Below are 19,266 nucleotides of genomic sequence, written 5' to 3'. Positions count from 1 at the left end.
AAGTTCTTGGCATTGTGCTTGGCACAGAGCAAATGCCCAATAAAAGATAGCCATTACTAGTTAGGTTTTCTCTAGCTGAACACGTACATAGGAAATAGCCTCTCTATCTTCTCTGGGTGAATTACAGCCATCCACACTCTCAGATTATGCGTGTTTTTAACAGATCTCTTTTCATTCTGTTGGTTTCTCTGTCCTTACTATGAGCTCAGATCTCAAGAACCAATTGCTTTTGTTTCTGTTTTTAAAAACAAAGACCAGCTTTGGCTACAAATAAGTAAACATGAGTGTATTTTATTACTGAGTTTGGCTTTCAACAGCCATTTTATGTGTCAAAGCTCATAATGAAGACAACAACTGTTAGGGAGACAAACCAGTATGTTGAAGACATGAATGTTAACAAAACTGTTTAGTCTGTCCATCAATGTTTTATAGCCACTAAAAGACGGACCATGACATAGATGCTCATACTGAGTGTTTTGGCTAGTTGCTACATGTTGATTGTACCACCAAAGTGATTACCTAAGGCCCAAATCTGATCATGTCCCTCACTCATTTAAAAATCTCCAATGATTGTCATTGCCCAAAGGACCAATCCAAAGCTTGGCAGGCAAAACCGTTGCTAATATGATCCAGACAGACTTTTCAGCAGCCTCACCGCCTGCCTCCCCAATGCTCTCCTTCCTTTCACCACAACTATGCCCCAGGAGAATGGATTTCACCACTTCTTGAACACATCCTGCCCATTCATGCTTCTGAGCCTCTGTCCATACCTTTCCACCTTTATTGCTCTGAAGAGTTTCTACTCCTTCTTCAAAACCCCAGAACAAATGCATCTCTGTGAGTTTTCTCTTTTGCTCATGCCTTTATTAATGCCCTTTACATGGCTTTATTAATGTACTTACTGCATTCTGTTGAATATGGAGATATCTGTCTCCATTTCTGGCCTGGTCACAAACTGCCCAAGGTGTAGTCAGCAACCTGCTTATCTGCGTATCCCTAGACCACAGCACAATGCTTGGCAGATAGTAGGGAGTTAAGCAGGTGAAAGAATACAGACCCCAAAGCCAAACCTGTTACCATCAAGTCGATTCTGACTCATGGCAACCCCATTACCATGTATTTTGAGTTATTTTTTTCCAGTCCTTGTTTCAAATCCCAGTTTTATCACTTCCAAATGAATTTAGCTGTCTTACTTAATGTCTCCGTTTCTTCAACTACTAAACGAGAGTAAGATTAACCTCACAGAGTTGTTGGGAGGGTTAAATATGAAGTTATGCTACTTAGCAGTGCCAGGCACACATAAGCATTCAATGAACAATAACAATAATCATTGGACCAAAGTATCCACGTTCTCTCGGCTGACCCCTGTACGTCTAGCAACACGTGGCTATGAGACAAACATCTTGGAACAGATTTGATTGGTGTGGAACCAATCCACTTGAGAGTCAGATTGTTGACTTTGATTCTCTTGGCATTGTGCTCTGCCTAATTGTATTTGGGAAATCTGATGGAAGACTCAAGTGGGTCAGATGTCTAGAGAAGCAAGAAAAACTAAACCAGGTAGCAGATGAGTGACTATTCTCACTAGTTATATTTCACATAGACAAGCCAATAGTTTCCTTGTGGTCAGCCTTGATTACTGTCCTTGACGATTACTAAAAATTTAACTGCATTTCCCAAGTAGGTTTGAATTTCACAAGTCATATATTTCCAGTCCAAGAGTCAAAACGAATCAACCTAGTCTTTAGAAAAGCAGCTGATGGGGGGCATAATCCACGACTTTAATTAACATTTAGGCTTTGACGTTGAACACACCGAAGGAAAATTAATGAATTGGTTTATTTGTCTTTCCTGTGACTTAACCATTCAGTCTCCATCTAGAACATACACACTCCTGTGAGATGCATATTCTAAAAATTTGATGACAAATGCATGTTTGTTTGTTTTTTTTCCCATCAACTTCTGATCTCATTTGTGCTTCATTTGTGTTAGAAAATATGCAGTTACCACCCTAAAGGAAAGGGAAGGGACAGCCCAGATACTTGCTAAGCCAGTGAGACACTTGCTAAGATACTAGATACTTCCTAAGCTTCTTGAGGATGCTGTTCTTAACCTAAACAGCTTGGTCTGACTGCACTGATTAAACTGGCAAGAATATAAACCAGGAATCTTGAGGGGTTTTGGTCTTGGAGTTCCGCTTGCAAGTCTGGTATGGGAAGTGCTTTTGACAAAAGGAGGTTCCTCGCTGTTCTCCCATTTCTCTGGCTTGGCTCAGTGCAAGAGGGCCACCAGAAGTTTCTGGAAGTCCCCGGAGGTGTCAGAGCGAACCATGTCAGACAGAGACTTCTGGTACTTCTCTTGGAACTTTGCTTTTATCCCCTGAAGGTCAACCTGTAGGAGAGAGAACAGCAGCGAGGAGGACAATATTTATGGAATGCTCACCATTGACAGAAGACATTGTTCAAAGAACTTGATACTCATTTGCTCATTTATACCTCAAAACAGTCCTTTGAAGCAGGAGCAATTGTTATTCCTGTTTTGCAGATGAGGAAGGGAAAGCCAAGTTCAGGTCTCCAAAGGCCACAGAGCCGTCTATGCGTGTGTGCGTGCGTGCGTGCGTGTGTGCATGTGTGTGTGTTCCGGTAAAACTTTATATGTGGACACTGAAACTTGAATTTCATATAGGTTTTACATGTTGTGAAATATTATTCTTTTTTTGAGTTTTTCCCCCAACTATTTGAAAATGAGAAGTCCCGGGGTAGTACAAATGGTTAAAAGCACTTGACTACTAGCCAAACCCAGCCAGTTGGCAGTTCGAACTCACCCAGAGGCACCTCGGAAGACAGGCCTGGCAATCTGCTTCTGAAAGGTCAGAGCCTTAAAAATCCTATGGATTAGCTCTATTCTGCACACATGGGGTTGCCATGAATCAAAATTGACTCGATAGTAACTAGCAACAACAGCATTTAAAAATGAGTCCTTTCTTAGATAGCAGGGCTGTACAAGGACAGGTGGTGGGCCAGATTTTACCTGCAGGCTGCAGTTTGTTGACCCTTGGTGTAAGGTTAAGAAAGTTGTCAACACAGGGATTTGCAATTAAGCATTTTTTTCTTGTACCCAGATCAGCAAGGATATTAGTGCCAATCAACAAAATTCCAATCAACGTCAATTTGGAGGGCTTATGTTGAATTTAATTCAGTGGAAGCTTGGCTCTGGAGATGGAGTGAGGACTCAGAAGGAAAACAAATAAGAAGATTACTCTACCTTAAAGAATATTAGAACCTAGTAAGGGAGTCACTCTTACACCAGGAAAGGTATAGTTCCAGATGGCAAGCATACCAGCTGCTGTTGAGTCGATTCTGGTGCATGGTGACCTGGACTTGAATAACCGTTTACACTACCCAGGGAGCCTATAGTCCCAGAGAGAACATAGGAAGTCTCACTAAAGAAGCACAGAGCTGTCTTTAAGCAGGAATGTTTTTGGTTTAGATTCTACCTTGCACTCTAGACCCAGAAACTGTGGCTCAGGTGTCTGGTTCTTTTCTTTCTCTCCTGTCCCAATTAGAGGGCTGAACTGAGAGAGGGAAGATGAGAACAGGAGAAGGCAGAAGAATGGGGGATTGTCCTAGGTAGATGGTGATCAGAAGGACAGAAGCCACAGGCAGCCAGTGGTCTAAGTCCCTCCTCTCTCCTGGCTTGTACCTGCCTGGCTTCTTGCCCCGGGGCCAGGGGAGAGGCAGGAAGATGGGGTCAGTGCAGGGACTATTCTAGTACCCTGTGGCTTTAGGAGCTTAGGAGAATTGGCCAAACTATATCTGGCTGGGGGTCCCTGGGCAGTGGAAACACTTAATAGGCTTGGCTGCAAACCAAAAGGTTAGAGGTTTGAGTCCACCCAGAGGGGCCTTGGAAGAAAGGTCTGGTGATCTGCTTCTGAAAAGCCAGCCATTGAAAACCCTGTGGAGCACAGTTCTACTCTGACACATATGGGGTCACTATGAGTTGGAGTTGACTCGATAGCGACTGCTATATCTGGCTGGGCCTGAAGCCTACTGAGGAAATGGTCCCAATCTGGAGATGACCCAAGGCCTTGGTCAATATTGAGATGGGTCAGAGTGTCTTGGAATAAAACACCCCATGGCCCACGTTGGCGTGAACGTGAAATCCCGAAGTGCCCTTCAGATCGATCCAATCTCCCTGGAGATCTTTTGGAATGCTTGGTTTGCTCTGCTGCCAACCTGTCTCCTTTGGGTCCCTCAAGACTTCTCATGAGTTTGGCTGTGGGTTGAGTTGCTAAGAGACAGCAGAGAGGCCATGACCTGGAGAGTGGAGGGAAAGAGACAGGTCCAGAGACAGGGAGGAGAGAAAGAGAAGCTGCAGGAGATTAGCAGAGAGACTGGCAAAGGGAAAGAGGGGCTTTAAGAGAGAAAGAAAAAGATGAGTAGTAGAAGAAGAAGGAAAGGGGAGGAGAAATTCCAGGAATAGAAATAAAAACCAAAGAACTCTCTTCTTGCTGAGTTATATTTAAAAACAGTGTCAGATGTTAAGTCTTATTTGTCAAAAAGCTGTGGATCGCAATTTGCGTTGGTATCTTTATCCTTTTGACAGTTTTTGGAGGGAAGATGTCTGTGGTCTTCAAGTGCTAGTTCTCCTTTGTTCTCCAAGGCTTCCTGACTGCAACAAAAGGCCATTCACCCCTTATTTTATAACCCTGTGGCTTTACATATTCCAAAGCACTAGCTGTAAACCTTGACAGCTGCTGCCAAGCGTCTGGCTACTCATCTCCCTGCCCCTTCCTCTTATTATACTCATGCATTCTCAACGGGGATGATATTGTTGCCAGGAGGCAAAAATTGGGTCTTGGAGGGCAGAAAACTCTTAATCTTTTTTATGCATTGTTACAGATTGAATTGTATACCCCCAAGATACATATTGAAGCCCTGGCTCCTATATCTGTGGATGTGATCCTGTTTGGAAATAGGGCGTTTCTGATACTATGCTAATGAGGTCATACCAGAGCAAACCCCAAAAAACCCAAACTCGTTGCCATCGAGTTGACAGTGACTCATAGTGACCCTATAAGACAGAGCAGAACTGCCCCATAGGGTTTCCAAGGAGCAGCTGGTAGATTCAAACTGCTGACCTTTTAGTTAACAGCCAAGCTCTTAACCACGGTGCCACCAGGTGGGTCCTAAACCTAATCACTTCTGAGTTATAAAAAGAGCAGAATAGACACAGAGACACACTGCGGGGAGACAGATGATGGAATTAAGGAAGCATTTTTCTTTTGTACCCTTATCAGCAAGGATATTAGTGCCAATCAACAAAATTCAAATCAATGTCATCTCTAATCCCAGGAATGCCAAGGATTGCTGACCGATACCAGAAACTAGAAGAGACGTGCACAGAAAGAATTGATATGGCCAACAGCCTGATTTGGACTTTTAGCCTCCAGAACTGTGAAAAAATAAGTTTCTGTTCTTTGAAGCCACTCACTTGTAGTATTTTTTGCATGGCAGCACTAGGTAACTAAGACACATACCCCGTTGCCATTGAGTCCATTCCGACTCATAGCTACCCTATAGGACATGGTAGAACTGCCCCATAGGGTTTCCAAGGCTGTAAATCTTTATGGAAGCAGACTGCCACATCTTTCTCTTGCAGAGTGGCTGGTGGATTCAAATCACTGACCTTTCAGTTAGCAGCCAAGTGCTTAATCACAGCACCACCAAGGCTCCAAGACACATAAAAAGCACAGATATACATAGAATACATAAACAGATATATGGTATATCTGTGGTGATAAAATTTCTTGGCAGGAGGCAATTAGGAAAAATTCTAAAAAGGGTCCTTAGGGGGAGACGAACATGAAAAAGAGATAGAGAAACACTGTATTCTAGATATACTGATGTACAGACAGTGTTTCTCAACCTCTTTTGGTGCAGTGGTTAAGAGCTTGGCTGCTTAGCAAAAGATTGGCAGTTCGAATCCACCAGTCACTCCTTGGAAACCCTATGGGACAGTTCTACTCTGTCATATAGAGTCGCTATGAGTTGGAATCAACTTGATGGCAACGAGTTTTATATTGATGTGTTTCTTGTATAAAATTGTGCTTCTGCAGTGTGTTCAATGAAGTAAAAGCCTAGCTCAGGAGTCTCACTGTCTCTGCTGCTGGGTGACTTTGTCAGTAGCCAACCTATTAGCGTCTCTGTTTTGTCTTCCTTAAAATGGAGCCGAACACAACAGCTCCACCAGATCCCCTCTGCACGCCGCCTTGAGCTCTGGAGCCCCAGATGACAAAAACAGAAACAATTACCATGATTGTATTTTTGTAAAAAGAAACAGATTGAAGTCTAGCACAATGTCTTCTACAAACTCTGGGAAGGCAAGGACCATCTCTGTTTTACTTTCTCTGTAAATAGGCCCTTAATAAAAACTATTTGTTGATGATACCAGAAGTGGAGGAAAGAGGAGCTCCATCCCACCGTTCGGGAGTTTGGTGCATCTTACCTCAGCCCTCGTCAAGATGATCCGGATTAGCGTCTCCTCATCAGTGCCCGTACCTTCCATGGACTTGTACAGACACTCAGCGAAGTAGCCCTCACGGTCCCGGGCACACCTCACTTGGCAGGCAGAGGGAAAAGAGAACACAAGGCTTTTCTGTTTTGTTGAATAACATGGAGACCCTCAGAAGGAACAAAGCTGGGTCCAAGTGTCACCTAGCTGCCCCTGGAGCTGACTTAATTGTGAGGCAAATGTTTGAAATGAGCCAACTTCATGCTGTTGTGTAATGGGGTCTGGAAGATTCTCCCGGGTCAGGGCACCAGAGCTCTTTAACCAGAGCCCAGTCAAAACTACTGTAAACAAGTAAGACCCTATCTTAGTCTTGAAGACCCTCTGGAGGACAAGAGCTGTGGCCAGCCTCAGACTCTCCCTACAAGTTCATGATTCCCACCAGCAGAAAAACCTTCTAGTATCTAAGTATATCTCCGATGCTGGAGTTGGGTTCTGAGTGGAAACACAGATTTGGCTGGCCGGCAACTTTACTGTAATAAAACTTCATAGCCTTGAAGATTTACTCAGTTGAACTGTGGCCGGTTTTCCTGTGCTAAACAACCTGGCTATCCTTTGTTTTTCCTCATTGGGTTTGTTTTCTGAGCCTCATCTCTGAATCTTTTCCATGTTCCCCACAATCTTCCTAGTTTGGGATGTGGGCCTGAGGAAATGTTCAATCCTTTCTACTGATTGTGAGTCCCTGGGTGATTCAAATGCTTAAGTGCTTGACTGCTAACTGAAAGGTTGGTGGTTCAAATCCACACAGAGGTGCTCAGAAGAAAGGCCTGGAGATCTACTTCCAAAAGATCACAGTCATTGAAAACCTTCCGGAGCGTCATTCTATTCTGACACACATGGGGTCGCCATGAGTTGGAATCAATTCAATAGCAACTGGTTTGTTATTATTTTTTCCTGCAGATCAGCTTCCTATATGATGCCGGTATTTGCTCTTTTCTGCCCTCCCTGCCCCTCCTCCTGCCCCTTTGCTGGCCAACTGAATCCACAGATTAATGAAGCATAGTTTCCACTCATCATCCAGGTGATAGGAACCATCTCTGCTCCTGGGGAGAAGTGATTATCCCTCTGCCCCTCCACCCAGGCTCATATTGGGCCATCATGACTAACTCTGGGGGAAACATCATTTACTCTTTAGGTTGTGGATAATTCTCTAGAACTCTTAAAATGATTCGATGTTGGTGATTACTCATAAGCAATGAATTCAGCATTAGTGTGGAGCGTGCATCCTTAATATATCCTTTGATGGAGACCCTTGTTTCCTGGGTAATTGCGTATATGATTGATCCTCATAAGCAGGGGAGAGGAGCATCTCCTAGACCCAAGTGTATGAGCTCTTTAGCCTGAGAGAACAATCCAGAAGCCGCTCTATGGGGTAGGGGGATCCATGCATTTGGGGAGTAGCGTATTTGAGACTCACTGTGATCCCCAGGGAGTCCCTGGGTGGTGCAAACAGTGAATGCAATCGACTGCTAACCGAAAGGTTGGAGGTTCAAGTCAACCCAGAGGTGCCTTGGAAAAAAGTCCTGGTGCTCTGTTTCCAAAAAATCAACTGATGAAAATCCTGTTGCTCCAACAGTCCAGTCCTGCTCCCGTTGCATACGGGGTTGCCATGAGCTAGGGGGCAACTAGATGGCAGCTAGCAACACCGGTAACCAATTGATTGGTGTGTATCTGCCATGAACTTGAAGTTTCTTGAGAACAAGAATTGGGTCTTATTTGCTTGTGATCCCCACACCTAGCACAACCCCTGGGTCCAGACAAAAAAAACAAAATCCAAGCCTGTTGCCATTGAGTCAATTCCAACTCATAGCGATCCTATAGGACAGAGTAGAACTGCCCCATAGAGTTTCCAAGGAGCGCCTGGTGGATTTGAACTGCTGGCCTTTTGGTTAGCAGCCGTAGCACTTAACCACTACACTACCTGGGTCCAGACAGGTGCTGAGTAAACGTTAAATAAGTGAGTGGTTTTATCACCATCTTCCGACGGCATTCTGGCGTCTTCTCCTCTACCATGGCAAGTACAGAACAGGGTTGGAGCCTCAGAGTCAGGCCATGAGCAGATGCCACCCCCCCCATCTAATCAAGACTCTTCCTTTGAGTCCTAAGGACGGTTGTCCATTTAAGGGCTCTTGCGTTTACAGTGTGGGTCAGGGGTCACACTAGGGGTGTTCAGGCCTCTGTATGTCACGGCAGAGGTCCTGTGCATCTGAACTCAAAGTAAGGATAGATGAAAAAAATCAATTCCTGACATTGTCTCCCCCTCCCCCGCAAAAATAGTTGGGCAACTGAAGCACATTTTTTGACTTCCAAGGCTGCTTTTTCAGTTCTTTCTCTTCTTCTGGGGATACACCTCTCCATTTCTTGTGCCATCTGGGACAGTGCCCTGGACTCCTCGCCGCAGGAGCGTGGACAATGGACAATGCCTTTTTATTCCAGGGCTTGCAAAAAGAAGAAAATGAGCCTGCCAGGCACAGCCCCGTGGCCATCTCTCTGCTATTTCCTGTCTGTAGGCAAAACCTGGAGAGAAGGTCCTGGCATTTGCTTGGCACGGTCAAGATCTGGTCTTCCTTCCCTTTCTTTTTAAACAGACCTCATTCTTGCCAGGTGTTGAAAGAACCAAACGGAAAAGGAAACCCTCGAGCCATCAGGCATATAAATAATCTTGTTCATGGACCCTGAGCTTGGGTATTTTGGGGTGTGCGTGTCATATGAATCTCATGCCGCTGGCTGAGACTAGACAATGGTCCCAGGCTGTTGACAGATGCTCCCAGAGACCCATGGTCTTAGTGGGACTGTAGTGGATCCTACGGTACACCGCCCAGATGCCTCTCCCCAGGTGTCACCAGCTGACTTTTCACCACTGAGGCTCTTCCCAGGGATTACCCCCTACAGGAGGGAGCTACCTCGCCCAAGGTTACAAATGTTTCCTGGGTGCAGCCAGTGGCCAGTGACTGGTTGATGTAGGTGTGGGTGTCCCCTTGGCTCCACATTGGACACCCCATCTTCCGAGTTCCTGTGGAGCCCATACAGCCTCTGTCACAACTGCATTCATCCTCTCCCTTGCCCAGTGCCGCTTAGAGGTGTTGGTCCAAAAACCACTCCTTTAAAACTTCCTGCACACGAACCACTGTCTCTGAGTTTGCTGCTAGGGAGCCCAACCCAAGACAGGGACTGTCTTCTGTTTACTTTACCAATAGTTAAATAGGCTTTCTTCAGATTCCCTGAAGTTTCTTCTTCAATAGCCTCTTCGATGTCTTTGCCAATGAGCTAGAAGACAAACAAAGTTCAACTATTAATCCAGGTTTTGCTTTTGACCTTGGTGCTCTTAAGATTGTTCCTCTACAGAAAGCCCCTAATTCTTCCTGACTTAGTCATGTGGCTATAGGGAACTCTTATACTGCCTAGTACCTTGTAGGGACGGTGTGGTTGCTACCCATTAGAAAGGGGGCTCTCGTCACTGAGGAGCTGGTCCAGATTTGACCCCTAGTGGACTTGACCCTAGTCAATGCCACTGTCTCAACCTCAATGTCCTCATCTGTAAAATTGGGGAGTTGAAGAACAACAAATAGATACCATAATGATAATTCTTTAAATTTATATAGCACTTTAGTTTCCCAGGAGCCCTGGTGGCGCAGTGGTTAAGCATTCGACTGCTCATTAATAGGTAAGCAATTCAAATCCACGAGCTGCTCCTTGGAAACCCTACAGGGCAGTTCTACTGTGTCCTATAGTGTCATTATGAGTCGGAATTGACTCGATGGCAATGAGTTTTTTGGTTAGTTTTCTAAGTGTTTTTCATCACTCTCAGTTCCAATTTTTTAGGAGGCTGTGGTTATAATAAGAACCTTTGGGCAGTGCAAATGGCTAAGCGATCAGCTTCTAATCAAAAGGTTGGCAGTTTGAAGCCACCCAGAGGCACCTCAGAAGAAAGTCCTGACAATCTAAAAAATCAGCCATTGAAAACTCTATGGAGTTCTACTCTGACACACATGGGGTCACCACGAGTCAAAGACGACTTGATGGCAACTGGTGATTACAATAATCTTACCCACCCCTCTCTTGTGTCCTTTGTCCTGGGACTGGGGGACTCAGCCACGTACAGTGGGGGCGAGATAAGTGGAGGCTGTGAAGTTAGTGATGAAGCAATGGTGTAGCTTTCCTCTGTCTTTCCCTGATAAAGTGGGGGAACCTGGGCTGGGAGCTGGGAGCCTGAGCATGTCAAAACGCTACTTTTCTCCACTCTGGGGTGATTCCAGATGATCATATATTCCCCACTGGCTCATGTATTGTTCTGTATGGCATTACACATTAGGTTTCTTTCCAAATATTTACAGAAGCTGAAGTTCAGAGTAAATTGTGACTGTGCTTAACACAAATACTGCCTGCGACGACCTCAGGGCAGACAAATAAAGAGGAAGGAGAGCTGTTCGCTGGGTCTGGGGAAATGTAATGAAACAACAGAAATACTGAAACTTCTTTCTTAGAAATTACCTTTTGAGGAGATGACACAATGGATTCTATAAATAACTGGAGCCTTTGTGTACAAATCAGAGGAGTATATGTGGTTTATTTTGAAAACACACAGACAAAATATTCTTTGCAATGCAAGCACAATATATGTGGGGTCGGGGGAGAAGGGTCCAGACTAATGAAACTTGACCTCCTAGTAATAGCTAGAGACCTAGGTGTGTGGTCAGGGGGCCTAGATTTGAAGGGGCTTGTAAGGGGGGCGGCTTTCAATCCTTAGCTGCCCCCAGCCTTTCTTGGGTTTGAGGTGGGGAGTTAGGATTTCAGGAGGGACTGGTATTACTTTCCCATAAACAGGGTTCTTGTTCTGTAGACTGAGATTCTGTTTCAAGAGGACATCTCGTTCACACGAGTCTGCGTTTACTAAAGACCCTCTATTGAGCTACTTTCTGTTTCTATTGTTAACGCTGGGCCAATGTTTTTCTTTTCTTTCTTTCTTTTTTTTGTGGCATCTCAGCCTACAAAACAGGTAAAGGCACAAAAGCAGAGCTGTCTGAGAGGCAGGGGATGAGCTCCAAATCCGAACCCTGGGCATTAATGCCATGTCTCTGCCCTCTCAGGGCCTCCTCTTTGCACAACACTGGGGGCACTATTGACACAATCCAACATGACCTGTGCTTGCTGGAGTTTGGCAACAGAGGGTATTGCCCTTCTTCTCTGCCTACCTTCTGCCCCCATCACCCTCCTGGTAGTTACCAAGGCACCTCCAGGGGCCACAGAGAGCACAATTTGGAAACAATTGACTGGCCGGAGCTATCATGGCTCTCATCTCTCTTCTCTCATCTGAGGAGAGTGGTAGGCTTTTCACTTCAGTTACTAGAACAATTAATTCTTAGGGTGTTCTTTGGACAGAACCAGATTTTCTGATCTCAGTACAAAAGCACATTGCCAGGGTAGGTTCCAAACACGCCTCCAAAGCTAAACAGATTGCAATGCCTAGGGAGGTTGGATCCCTGGTGGCGCAGTGGTTAAGAGCTCGGCTGCTAACCAAAAGGTTGGCAGTTCGAATCCACTGGCCACTCCTTGGAAACACTATGGAGCAGTTCTAAGCTGCCTGTAGGGTAACTATGAGTTGGAATCAACTCGACGGCAATGGGTTTGTTTTATTTTTTATAGAGAGGTATAAATGGTTACCGTGCTTGGTTGCTAACCTAAAGGTTGGAGGGTCGAGTCTACCCCGAGGTACCTCAGAAGAAAGTCCTGGTGACCTACTTCTGAAAAATCAGCTGTTGAAAACCCTATGGAGCACCCTACTCTGACACACATGGGGTCGCCATGAGTTGAAATCTGCTTTACAGCAACTGGCAACAACACAACGGAGGCTATTAGAAGAACACCGGAGACATTTCTTTCTTTTGAAATGGATTCTTCCAAATTGGCAGCATGCCCGCAGCAGAGCCTTACACTGTCTGGCTTTGCCAACAGCAGTCAAGGGGTGGAAGCTCTGGAATGGGCTTAGGACACACAAAGGTGGTGGGGAGAAGCAGCGAGGAGGGCGATGGGTCAGGGCGAGGCTGGGCTCTGGGTATGTGTACCTATGATTTATGTTGACCCCTGTTTTGGGAACTTACTTTGGCTTTACAAGGGTGACTTGTGTACTTTCATATTTGGTAAAATTTAGGAGTGTAATAATCTTACATGAAGCAGTGGATTTGGGAGAGATCTATTGCCTGGGCTGGGATGGCTGAGAGTGTCAGTAGTTAAGACTCAGGTCAGGAGGGCAAACAAAAGGCAAAAGCCTGAGTTTTGGGCCAAAAATTCAAATTTGACCCCATGCCAGGACAGCCTATGTCACATAATATACTGCAGTGCTCTCATGCTAGGATTTTAGTGCTTTTAGCCAGAGAGCCTCAGGAAACTGATAGAACCGGGGCCCCTAAAGCAGGATGAGCTCTGAAATCAATGATGAAGAGCAAGATGAACCACCTTAGAGCAAGCTGTTCGGAACAGATGAATAGGTAATACTTTAGGGCTGGTTTCATGTAAAGAACAATCAAATCGATAGATGACCTTGTCCATCTGGGCTTTAGCTTCGATTGTTGACACTGTTGGTTCACATAGGGAAATTCTAATAATAACAGCTAAGGCTTACAGAGCCCTCGTGGTGCAGTGGTTAAGAGCCCAGCTGCTAACCACGAGGTCAGCAGTTTGAATCCACCAGCTGCTCCTTGGAAACCCTATGGGGCAGCTCTACTCTGCCCTGTCGGGTTGCCATGAGTTGGAATCGACTTGGCGGCAATGGGTTTAGTTTTGATTTAATGCTTACCGAGCGCCTACTGCATGCCAGGTAGTGCCTAAGTGTTTTACATCCGTTAATTCATTCAATCCTTGTTATGATGCTATGAAAAAAAAAATTTTTTTTTCTTTTTTTCCTGATGCTATGAAGTAGATACTATTATCATCCTTGTTTTGCTGGTGGGGAAACCGAGGCACAGAGCCCTTAATAACTTATCCAAGGTCATATAGCTAATAGCCTAGGGCTCACTTAAACTTTCACATGTATCAGAATCACCTGGAAGGCTTGTTAAAACACAGATAAACCAGAAAAAAACAGTTGCCGTCGAGCCGATTCTGACTCATGGCGACCCCATGTGTTGCAGAGTAGAACTGTGCTCTACAGAGTTTTCAATGGCTGTGATCTTTTGGAAGTAGATCACCAGGCCATTCTTCCAAGGCACTCTGGGTGGTCTTGAACCACTAACCTTTTGGTTAGTAGCCAAGTGCTTAACTATTTGTGCCACCCAAACCCAAACCCAAACCAAACCTAGTGCCGTCGAGTTGATTGTGACTCATAGTGACCCTACAGGACAGAGTAGAACTGCCCCATAGAGTTTCCAAGGAGCACCTGGTGGATTCAAACTGCCGACCCCTTGGTTAGCACCCATAGCACTTAACCACTGCGCCACCAGGGTTTCCTTGTGCCACCCAGGAGGCCTAAAACACAAATAGCAGGACCCCAACCCCATGGAATCTGATCCCATAGGTCTACGGGGAAGCTGAGAATTTTGCACTTCTAACACGTTCTCAGGTGGTGCTGTGATGCTGCTTTGGGGGATTAACTTTGAGAACTATTGACCTAGAAAACACACACACGCCTACTCACATATATGTGTGCTTCAATAGTGATCACCAATGACAGCCATCCCCCAAAACTCCAAATTCCAGCCGTGGCCCCAGTCACGTGGGAAAAGGACCTGGTCGTGGAGCAGGCCTCCAGCTCAGAAGCTCCACAGCTTCAGGCATGGTGGGGTGGGGGCGGGAGGAGAGTGTGGGGTCAGCTGCCTTTGATCATGACTCTGGGCATGATTTGAAAGTGCAGGGCCTTCAAGGCTTATATACAGTCATGATAAAATTCCAAAGCTTTATTGTCTTTTCATCTGCTGGCAACTCAGAGGGAACGCTATTTCGAGTGAGGAGCGGCCAGCTCCAGTGAGGTAGGAGCTCAGGCTGGGGGATCTTGAAGTCCTCATCCAGTTTCTGCTACTGACTTGCTGTGTGGTCCTGATAAGTTACAGCTGGCTTCTCACTCATCACAGACTTTCCTTGTGCAGTTCTGCATAATAATAGCTGTTTATCCTCCTATGTGGTTACGGCATTGTTGTGAAGATAAAATGAGATACAAGACCTAGAAGTGCTTCCAATCCTTAAAAGCACTCTACAAAAAAAAAAAAAAAAAAACCAAACCCATTGCTGTGGAGTCAATTCCAACTCATAGTGACCCTATATGACAGAGTAGAACTACCCCGTAGTTTCCAAAGAGCGGCTGGTGGATTTGAACTGCCGACCTTTTGGTTAGCTGCCATAGCTGTTAACTACTGTGCCAAAATAGGAGATGAAAAAAACCAAAAATCTGATACTCCATAAAAGGCTTCTTGAAACTAAAAACTGCTTTTCATGGAAGGGCTGGCCACAAAGTGCTTTCTAATAGCTAACTCACCTAGTTGGCTTAAAAACATTAGACTAAAAATAACAATAATGATGTATACATATCCTTCCAGGAGTGGATCTCTGAGGTATATCCCACCTGTCTTGAGGGTGGTGGGCACTGTTTGCCCAACTGTAAATTGGAATAATAACCATCGCAAATATTTGTTGTTTACCACACGCCAGATACTGTTCAGCCTTTTACAGTTATTTTAACTCTTACTATGACCCCAGGAGTGTATGATGATGATGATCATGGTCCCTGTTTTACAAACGGGGAAACTAAGGCATGGAGAGGCTGCATCCCTGGCCAGTGGTAGAACCAGGACTTGAACCTGGATCCTTTGACTCCAAGGGCTCTGCTCCTCTACACGACACTCGTGTCTCCCCAGTCTGTACTGTAAAGCAGGGTTCCTCAACCTCAGTGGCACTAGTCTTTGTTTTGGGGAGCGGTCTCAGCACTACTGACATTTTGGATGGATAATTCTTTGTTGTGGGGGCTGTCCTGTGTATCGTAGGGTGTTTAGCAGCATTCCTGGCCTCTACCCACAAGATGCCAGCATCGTTCCCCCTCAAGTTGAGGTAATAAAAAAATGTCTCCTGACATGATCAAACATCCCTTGGGGGGCAAAGTCGCCCTCGATTGAGAACCACTGTGGTAAAGAAGCCCCCCACTTCCCATATCACTGATCTTGGCTCCTTTTGGAAGTAGCTAGAGACCAGTTTCAGTGTGTGCTCTGCTGCTCCAGTCCTTTATTACTTACAATTTGATAGGCTTGGAAGGTGGCTTGTAACTGGTTGAGGCTCCTCCTGGCTAGGACTTCATTGAAGGCAAGCTCTTCAGTGCCCCAGCGGCCTTCCCCTGCCTCGAGGACCAAATGCGAGCATTTTGAAAAAACCTTTTGCGAACGGACTGAATATACAGTGCTGTATTTCCCATCATGCCTCACAGGAAGCCATTAAAATATGTACTAAATAGACGTCAGATCAATGGGTTAGGCGCTTGAAGCTTCTCACCCACAAACATACCTATTTATTTATATTATATCTTCCCACGTTCCAAAATGGATCTGAGGGGCTTAACCTCAGAGTATAAGAGTAGGAGCAATTCTTTTAGGGTAATGGACTATGTGTATGAAAAGTATTTTAAAGAACTAAGCATATCTTCAGTTCTTAAAGATAAAACTTACTTCCCAAGTAACTCCAAACAGCATGAAATAAAGAGAAACTTGTTGAAAATGATGCTAATGAAATAACAGTAACAATAATAAGTACTTGCTGAGGCTGGCACACCCCCGCACTTACATCATACAGGTCTTTGGCATCCTGGCCAGCTAGGTCTTTGTCGATGTTATCACCTTCATCACGGCTAGCCTAGAAAAATCGACACATTGTTATTAACTCGAGTTGCTGCCTGACCACAGAAGACAAATAGAGAAAGTTGTGGAAGGCTGGGGAAGCTTCAGGGGGGCTGCCCATATGAAGTTCAATTCAGCCTGGCAAAGCCAATGCCTGCTCTTTGCTGCCATCTGTTGGGCACGACTGATAAACAGAGGCAGCTTCCATGGCAACTTTTTTTTTTTCTTTTTCTGTTTTTGGTAGAAAGGAGGGTTATTTGCAAACCCCATTAGCCCCTGAGCAGGCTGAAAGGAACTGATAGTGTCTCCTAGAGTAAGGCCATCGGAAAGCAATGAATCTTCCCTTCAAAATATCAATTTCTTCACCCAGGCTCCCAGTGCAGAAGAACTCTGAGTCAGCCATGAAAAGCTCTCCTGCTGGCTCATCCAAGTCCTTAGTGTAGGCAGAATTCTAAGATGATTCGCCAATGACCCACACCTTTGTATAATGTCTTCCCCTTGAGCATGGTTGAGACCTGTAAAAATGTTAGGATATCACTGCTTCAATCATGTTATGTTACATGGCAAAAGGGATTTTTTGCAGATGTAATTAAGGTCCCTAATCAGTTGAATTAATCAAAGGGGAGAATATCCTGGGTGGGTCTGACCTAATCAGGTGAGGCCTTCAAAGAAGAGATGGAAGAAGTCAGAGAGTTGAGCTTCTTGTTGGACTGAAAGAAACCAGACATCTATGTTGTGAAGTGCCTGTGGGGGCCAGGGGGCAGGGAACTGCAGATTGCCTCTGGGAGCTGACAGTGGTCTCTGGTTGACTGCTAGCAAGAAAACAGGGACTTCAGTCAGACATCCACAAGGAAATGAATATGTCAATAACCAGTGAACTTGGAAGAAGACTCTGAGACTCAGACGAGAGTTCCAGCCTCGGCCAACACCTTGATTTCATCCTAGTGACACCCTAAGTGAAAACACAGCTAACTTGTACCCAGACCTGTACCCATGAAAGCTGCAAATCGGTTTTGCCTTAAACCATTAAGTTTGAGGAATTTCTTATGCAGCAGTAGGAAACTACTGCATCCTTCCTGTTGCCGTTGAAGCCTATTCTTTTGTTCTGTGCTGTCCACTTGGCCACAGTGGGAGAAATGAAGCAGAGGAAACACACAAAGCCCATGAAGATGCTGTCCAGGTGGAGACTCAGGGCTGGCGTCCTAGCAGGGCCAATCCTGAATGTCCTGCTCTCCTGGCTGAGCTCCTGCATCCATTCTTACAGACCTACACCCAGGGTGAAGCCAGGAAGTAAGTGCAGAGTAGTGTTGTAAAAAGGCCCTGCTTGGGGTCAGAAGGTCTGGTTCTTAATCCTTAGCGGAGTAAACCTGGGAGAGTTACTCACCCTCCCCAGGCCCTAATTTCCTCGTTGGCAAAGGGGGTGGTGATGTTTAATGAGTTACTCCATTAACAAAAAGGGATTGCAAACTGCAAATGGCCAGGCAGATTTTTATTACAGGTGAAATCCCAATAGAGTAACTTCACAATAGTTGGGCTGAAGGAACATGGGTTGATAATCCCTCAATAATGTTTTTAGTAAAAGAAGGAAACGTCTACACTCATTTGCCATTTTCATCATGGTGCCATGTTGCCAAAGGATGGTTCCCAAGACCATGAAGTGGGTGAGACCACTTTACTCTTACCTGTAACAGGGCCAGCAGAATTTTTCTTAGGTTCCCACTTGTATCACCTTTGATATCTGACTCAAGGCTCCTGTCAAATACTTTCAAGGAAGAAAAAAGGAGGGGAGAAAGTAGATTTATTTTCCTAGAAGTATTGTGAAATGAACCTTCTTTTTTTCATTGTGGTAAATCATTTGCCTTTTCAACATTCTTCACAAGTACAGTTTGGTGACATTAAGTGCATTGCTGTCAGGTCAATTCGGACTTGTAGCTACCCTATAGGACAGAGTAGAACTGCCCCAGAGTTTCCAAAGAGCAGCTGGTGGATTCGAACTGCTGGCCTTTTGGTTAACAGGTATAGCTCTTAGCCACAATACCATCAAGATTTCCTTGGTGACATTAGTTATGTTTATCATGTTGTTCTGCCATTACCGTTACCATTATCCTTTCCAATTTTCCCACCATTCTTAACACAAGCTCAGTGTCTCCTAAGCAATAAGTCTCCCTTTCCCTCTCCCTCCCACCTACCCTTACCAAAAACCCACCGCAGTGGAGTTGATTCCGACTCATAGGGACCCTATAGGATAAAGAAGAACTGCCCCACAGGGTTTCCAAGGAGTAGCTGGTGGATTCGAACTGCCAATCTTTTGGTTAACAGCCACACTCTTAACCACCGCACCACTAGGGCTTCCCACCTACCCTGGTCACACTAATAAACTTTGGGAAATGAACGTTCTTTATCTAAAGTCAGAACAAAAGGTCACTTACGCTTTTGGTAAGCCTCTTTAATGGCGATGATTTCCTAGGGAAGGTAATAAATAAAATCAATAGTCCAAGGTGGGTAAATTGATAAGAGACACAGAGATATATAGAGGGAAGAGGCAGGAGCCTCTCTGGGTACAGGCTGCATTGCTTACTTCCTCCTAAGAAGGCCTTCCCTATGGGTCAGGGCTAGGCCTGGAGCACATCCCTGGAGGTGTAAAGGGACCCTCTCCTTGCAGACATTTCAACCTACATGGTGACGTTTGCATACCTCCTCCTTATTTAAAAATGGAAGCTTTACAGCTAAGCTAACACCTCCTTCCACCACCTCCCCACCCTGTCTCACCCCCTCTCTACTTCTCCCCAACCCTTGCTTGGCAGCCAGTGTTGAAATTTCAGGGTATTACCTTCCCAAGGTTTTTTTTTTTTTTTTTTTGCATTTGAATACATATGTATGTACTGCT

At 45.1% G+C, this 19,266-nt stretch overlaps 1 protein-coding gene across 1 annotated transcript in view; it reads right to left on the bottom strand.

The window, feature by feature from the left end:
- Positions 1-2,271: 2,271 nt before the first annotated feature.
- ANXA13 (annexin A13) overlaps positions 2,272-19,266 on the bottom strand; it is a 64,482-nt gene continuing 47,487 nt past the window's right edge. Inside the window, exons 6-12 of the mRNA XM_049853805.1 lie at positions 18,809-18,842; positions 18,062-18,141; positions 16,327-16,395; positions 15,786-15,887; positions 9,762-9,837; positions 6,508-6,620; positions 2,272-2,391 (exon numbers count right to left, since the gene is read on the bottom strand). Of these exons, the coding sequence (XP_049709762.1) occupies positions 2,272-2,391; positions 6,508-6,620; positions 9,762-9,837; positions 15,786-15,887; positions 16,327-16,395; positions 18,062-18,141; positions 18,809-18,842 (594 nt within the window). The remainder of the gene's footprint in view (positions 2,392-6,507; positions 6,621-9,761; positions 9,838-15,785; positions 15,888-16,326; positions 16,396-18,061; positions 18,142-18,808; positions 18,843-19,266) is intronic.

This window comes from Elephas maximus, chromosome 15 (assembly GCF_024166365.1).
Source record: "Elephas maximus indicus isolate mEleMax1 chromosome 15, mEleMax1 primary haplotype, whole genome shotgun sequence".
Taxonomy (NCBI): domain Eukaryota; kingdom Metazoa; phylum Chordata; class Mammalia; order Proboscidea; family Elephantidae; genus Elephas; species Elephas maximus.
This window is presented reverse-complemented; position numbering and strand designations above follow the sequence as displayed.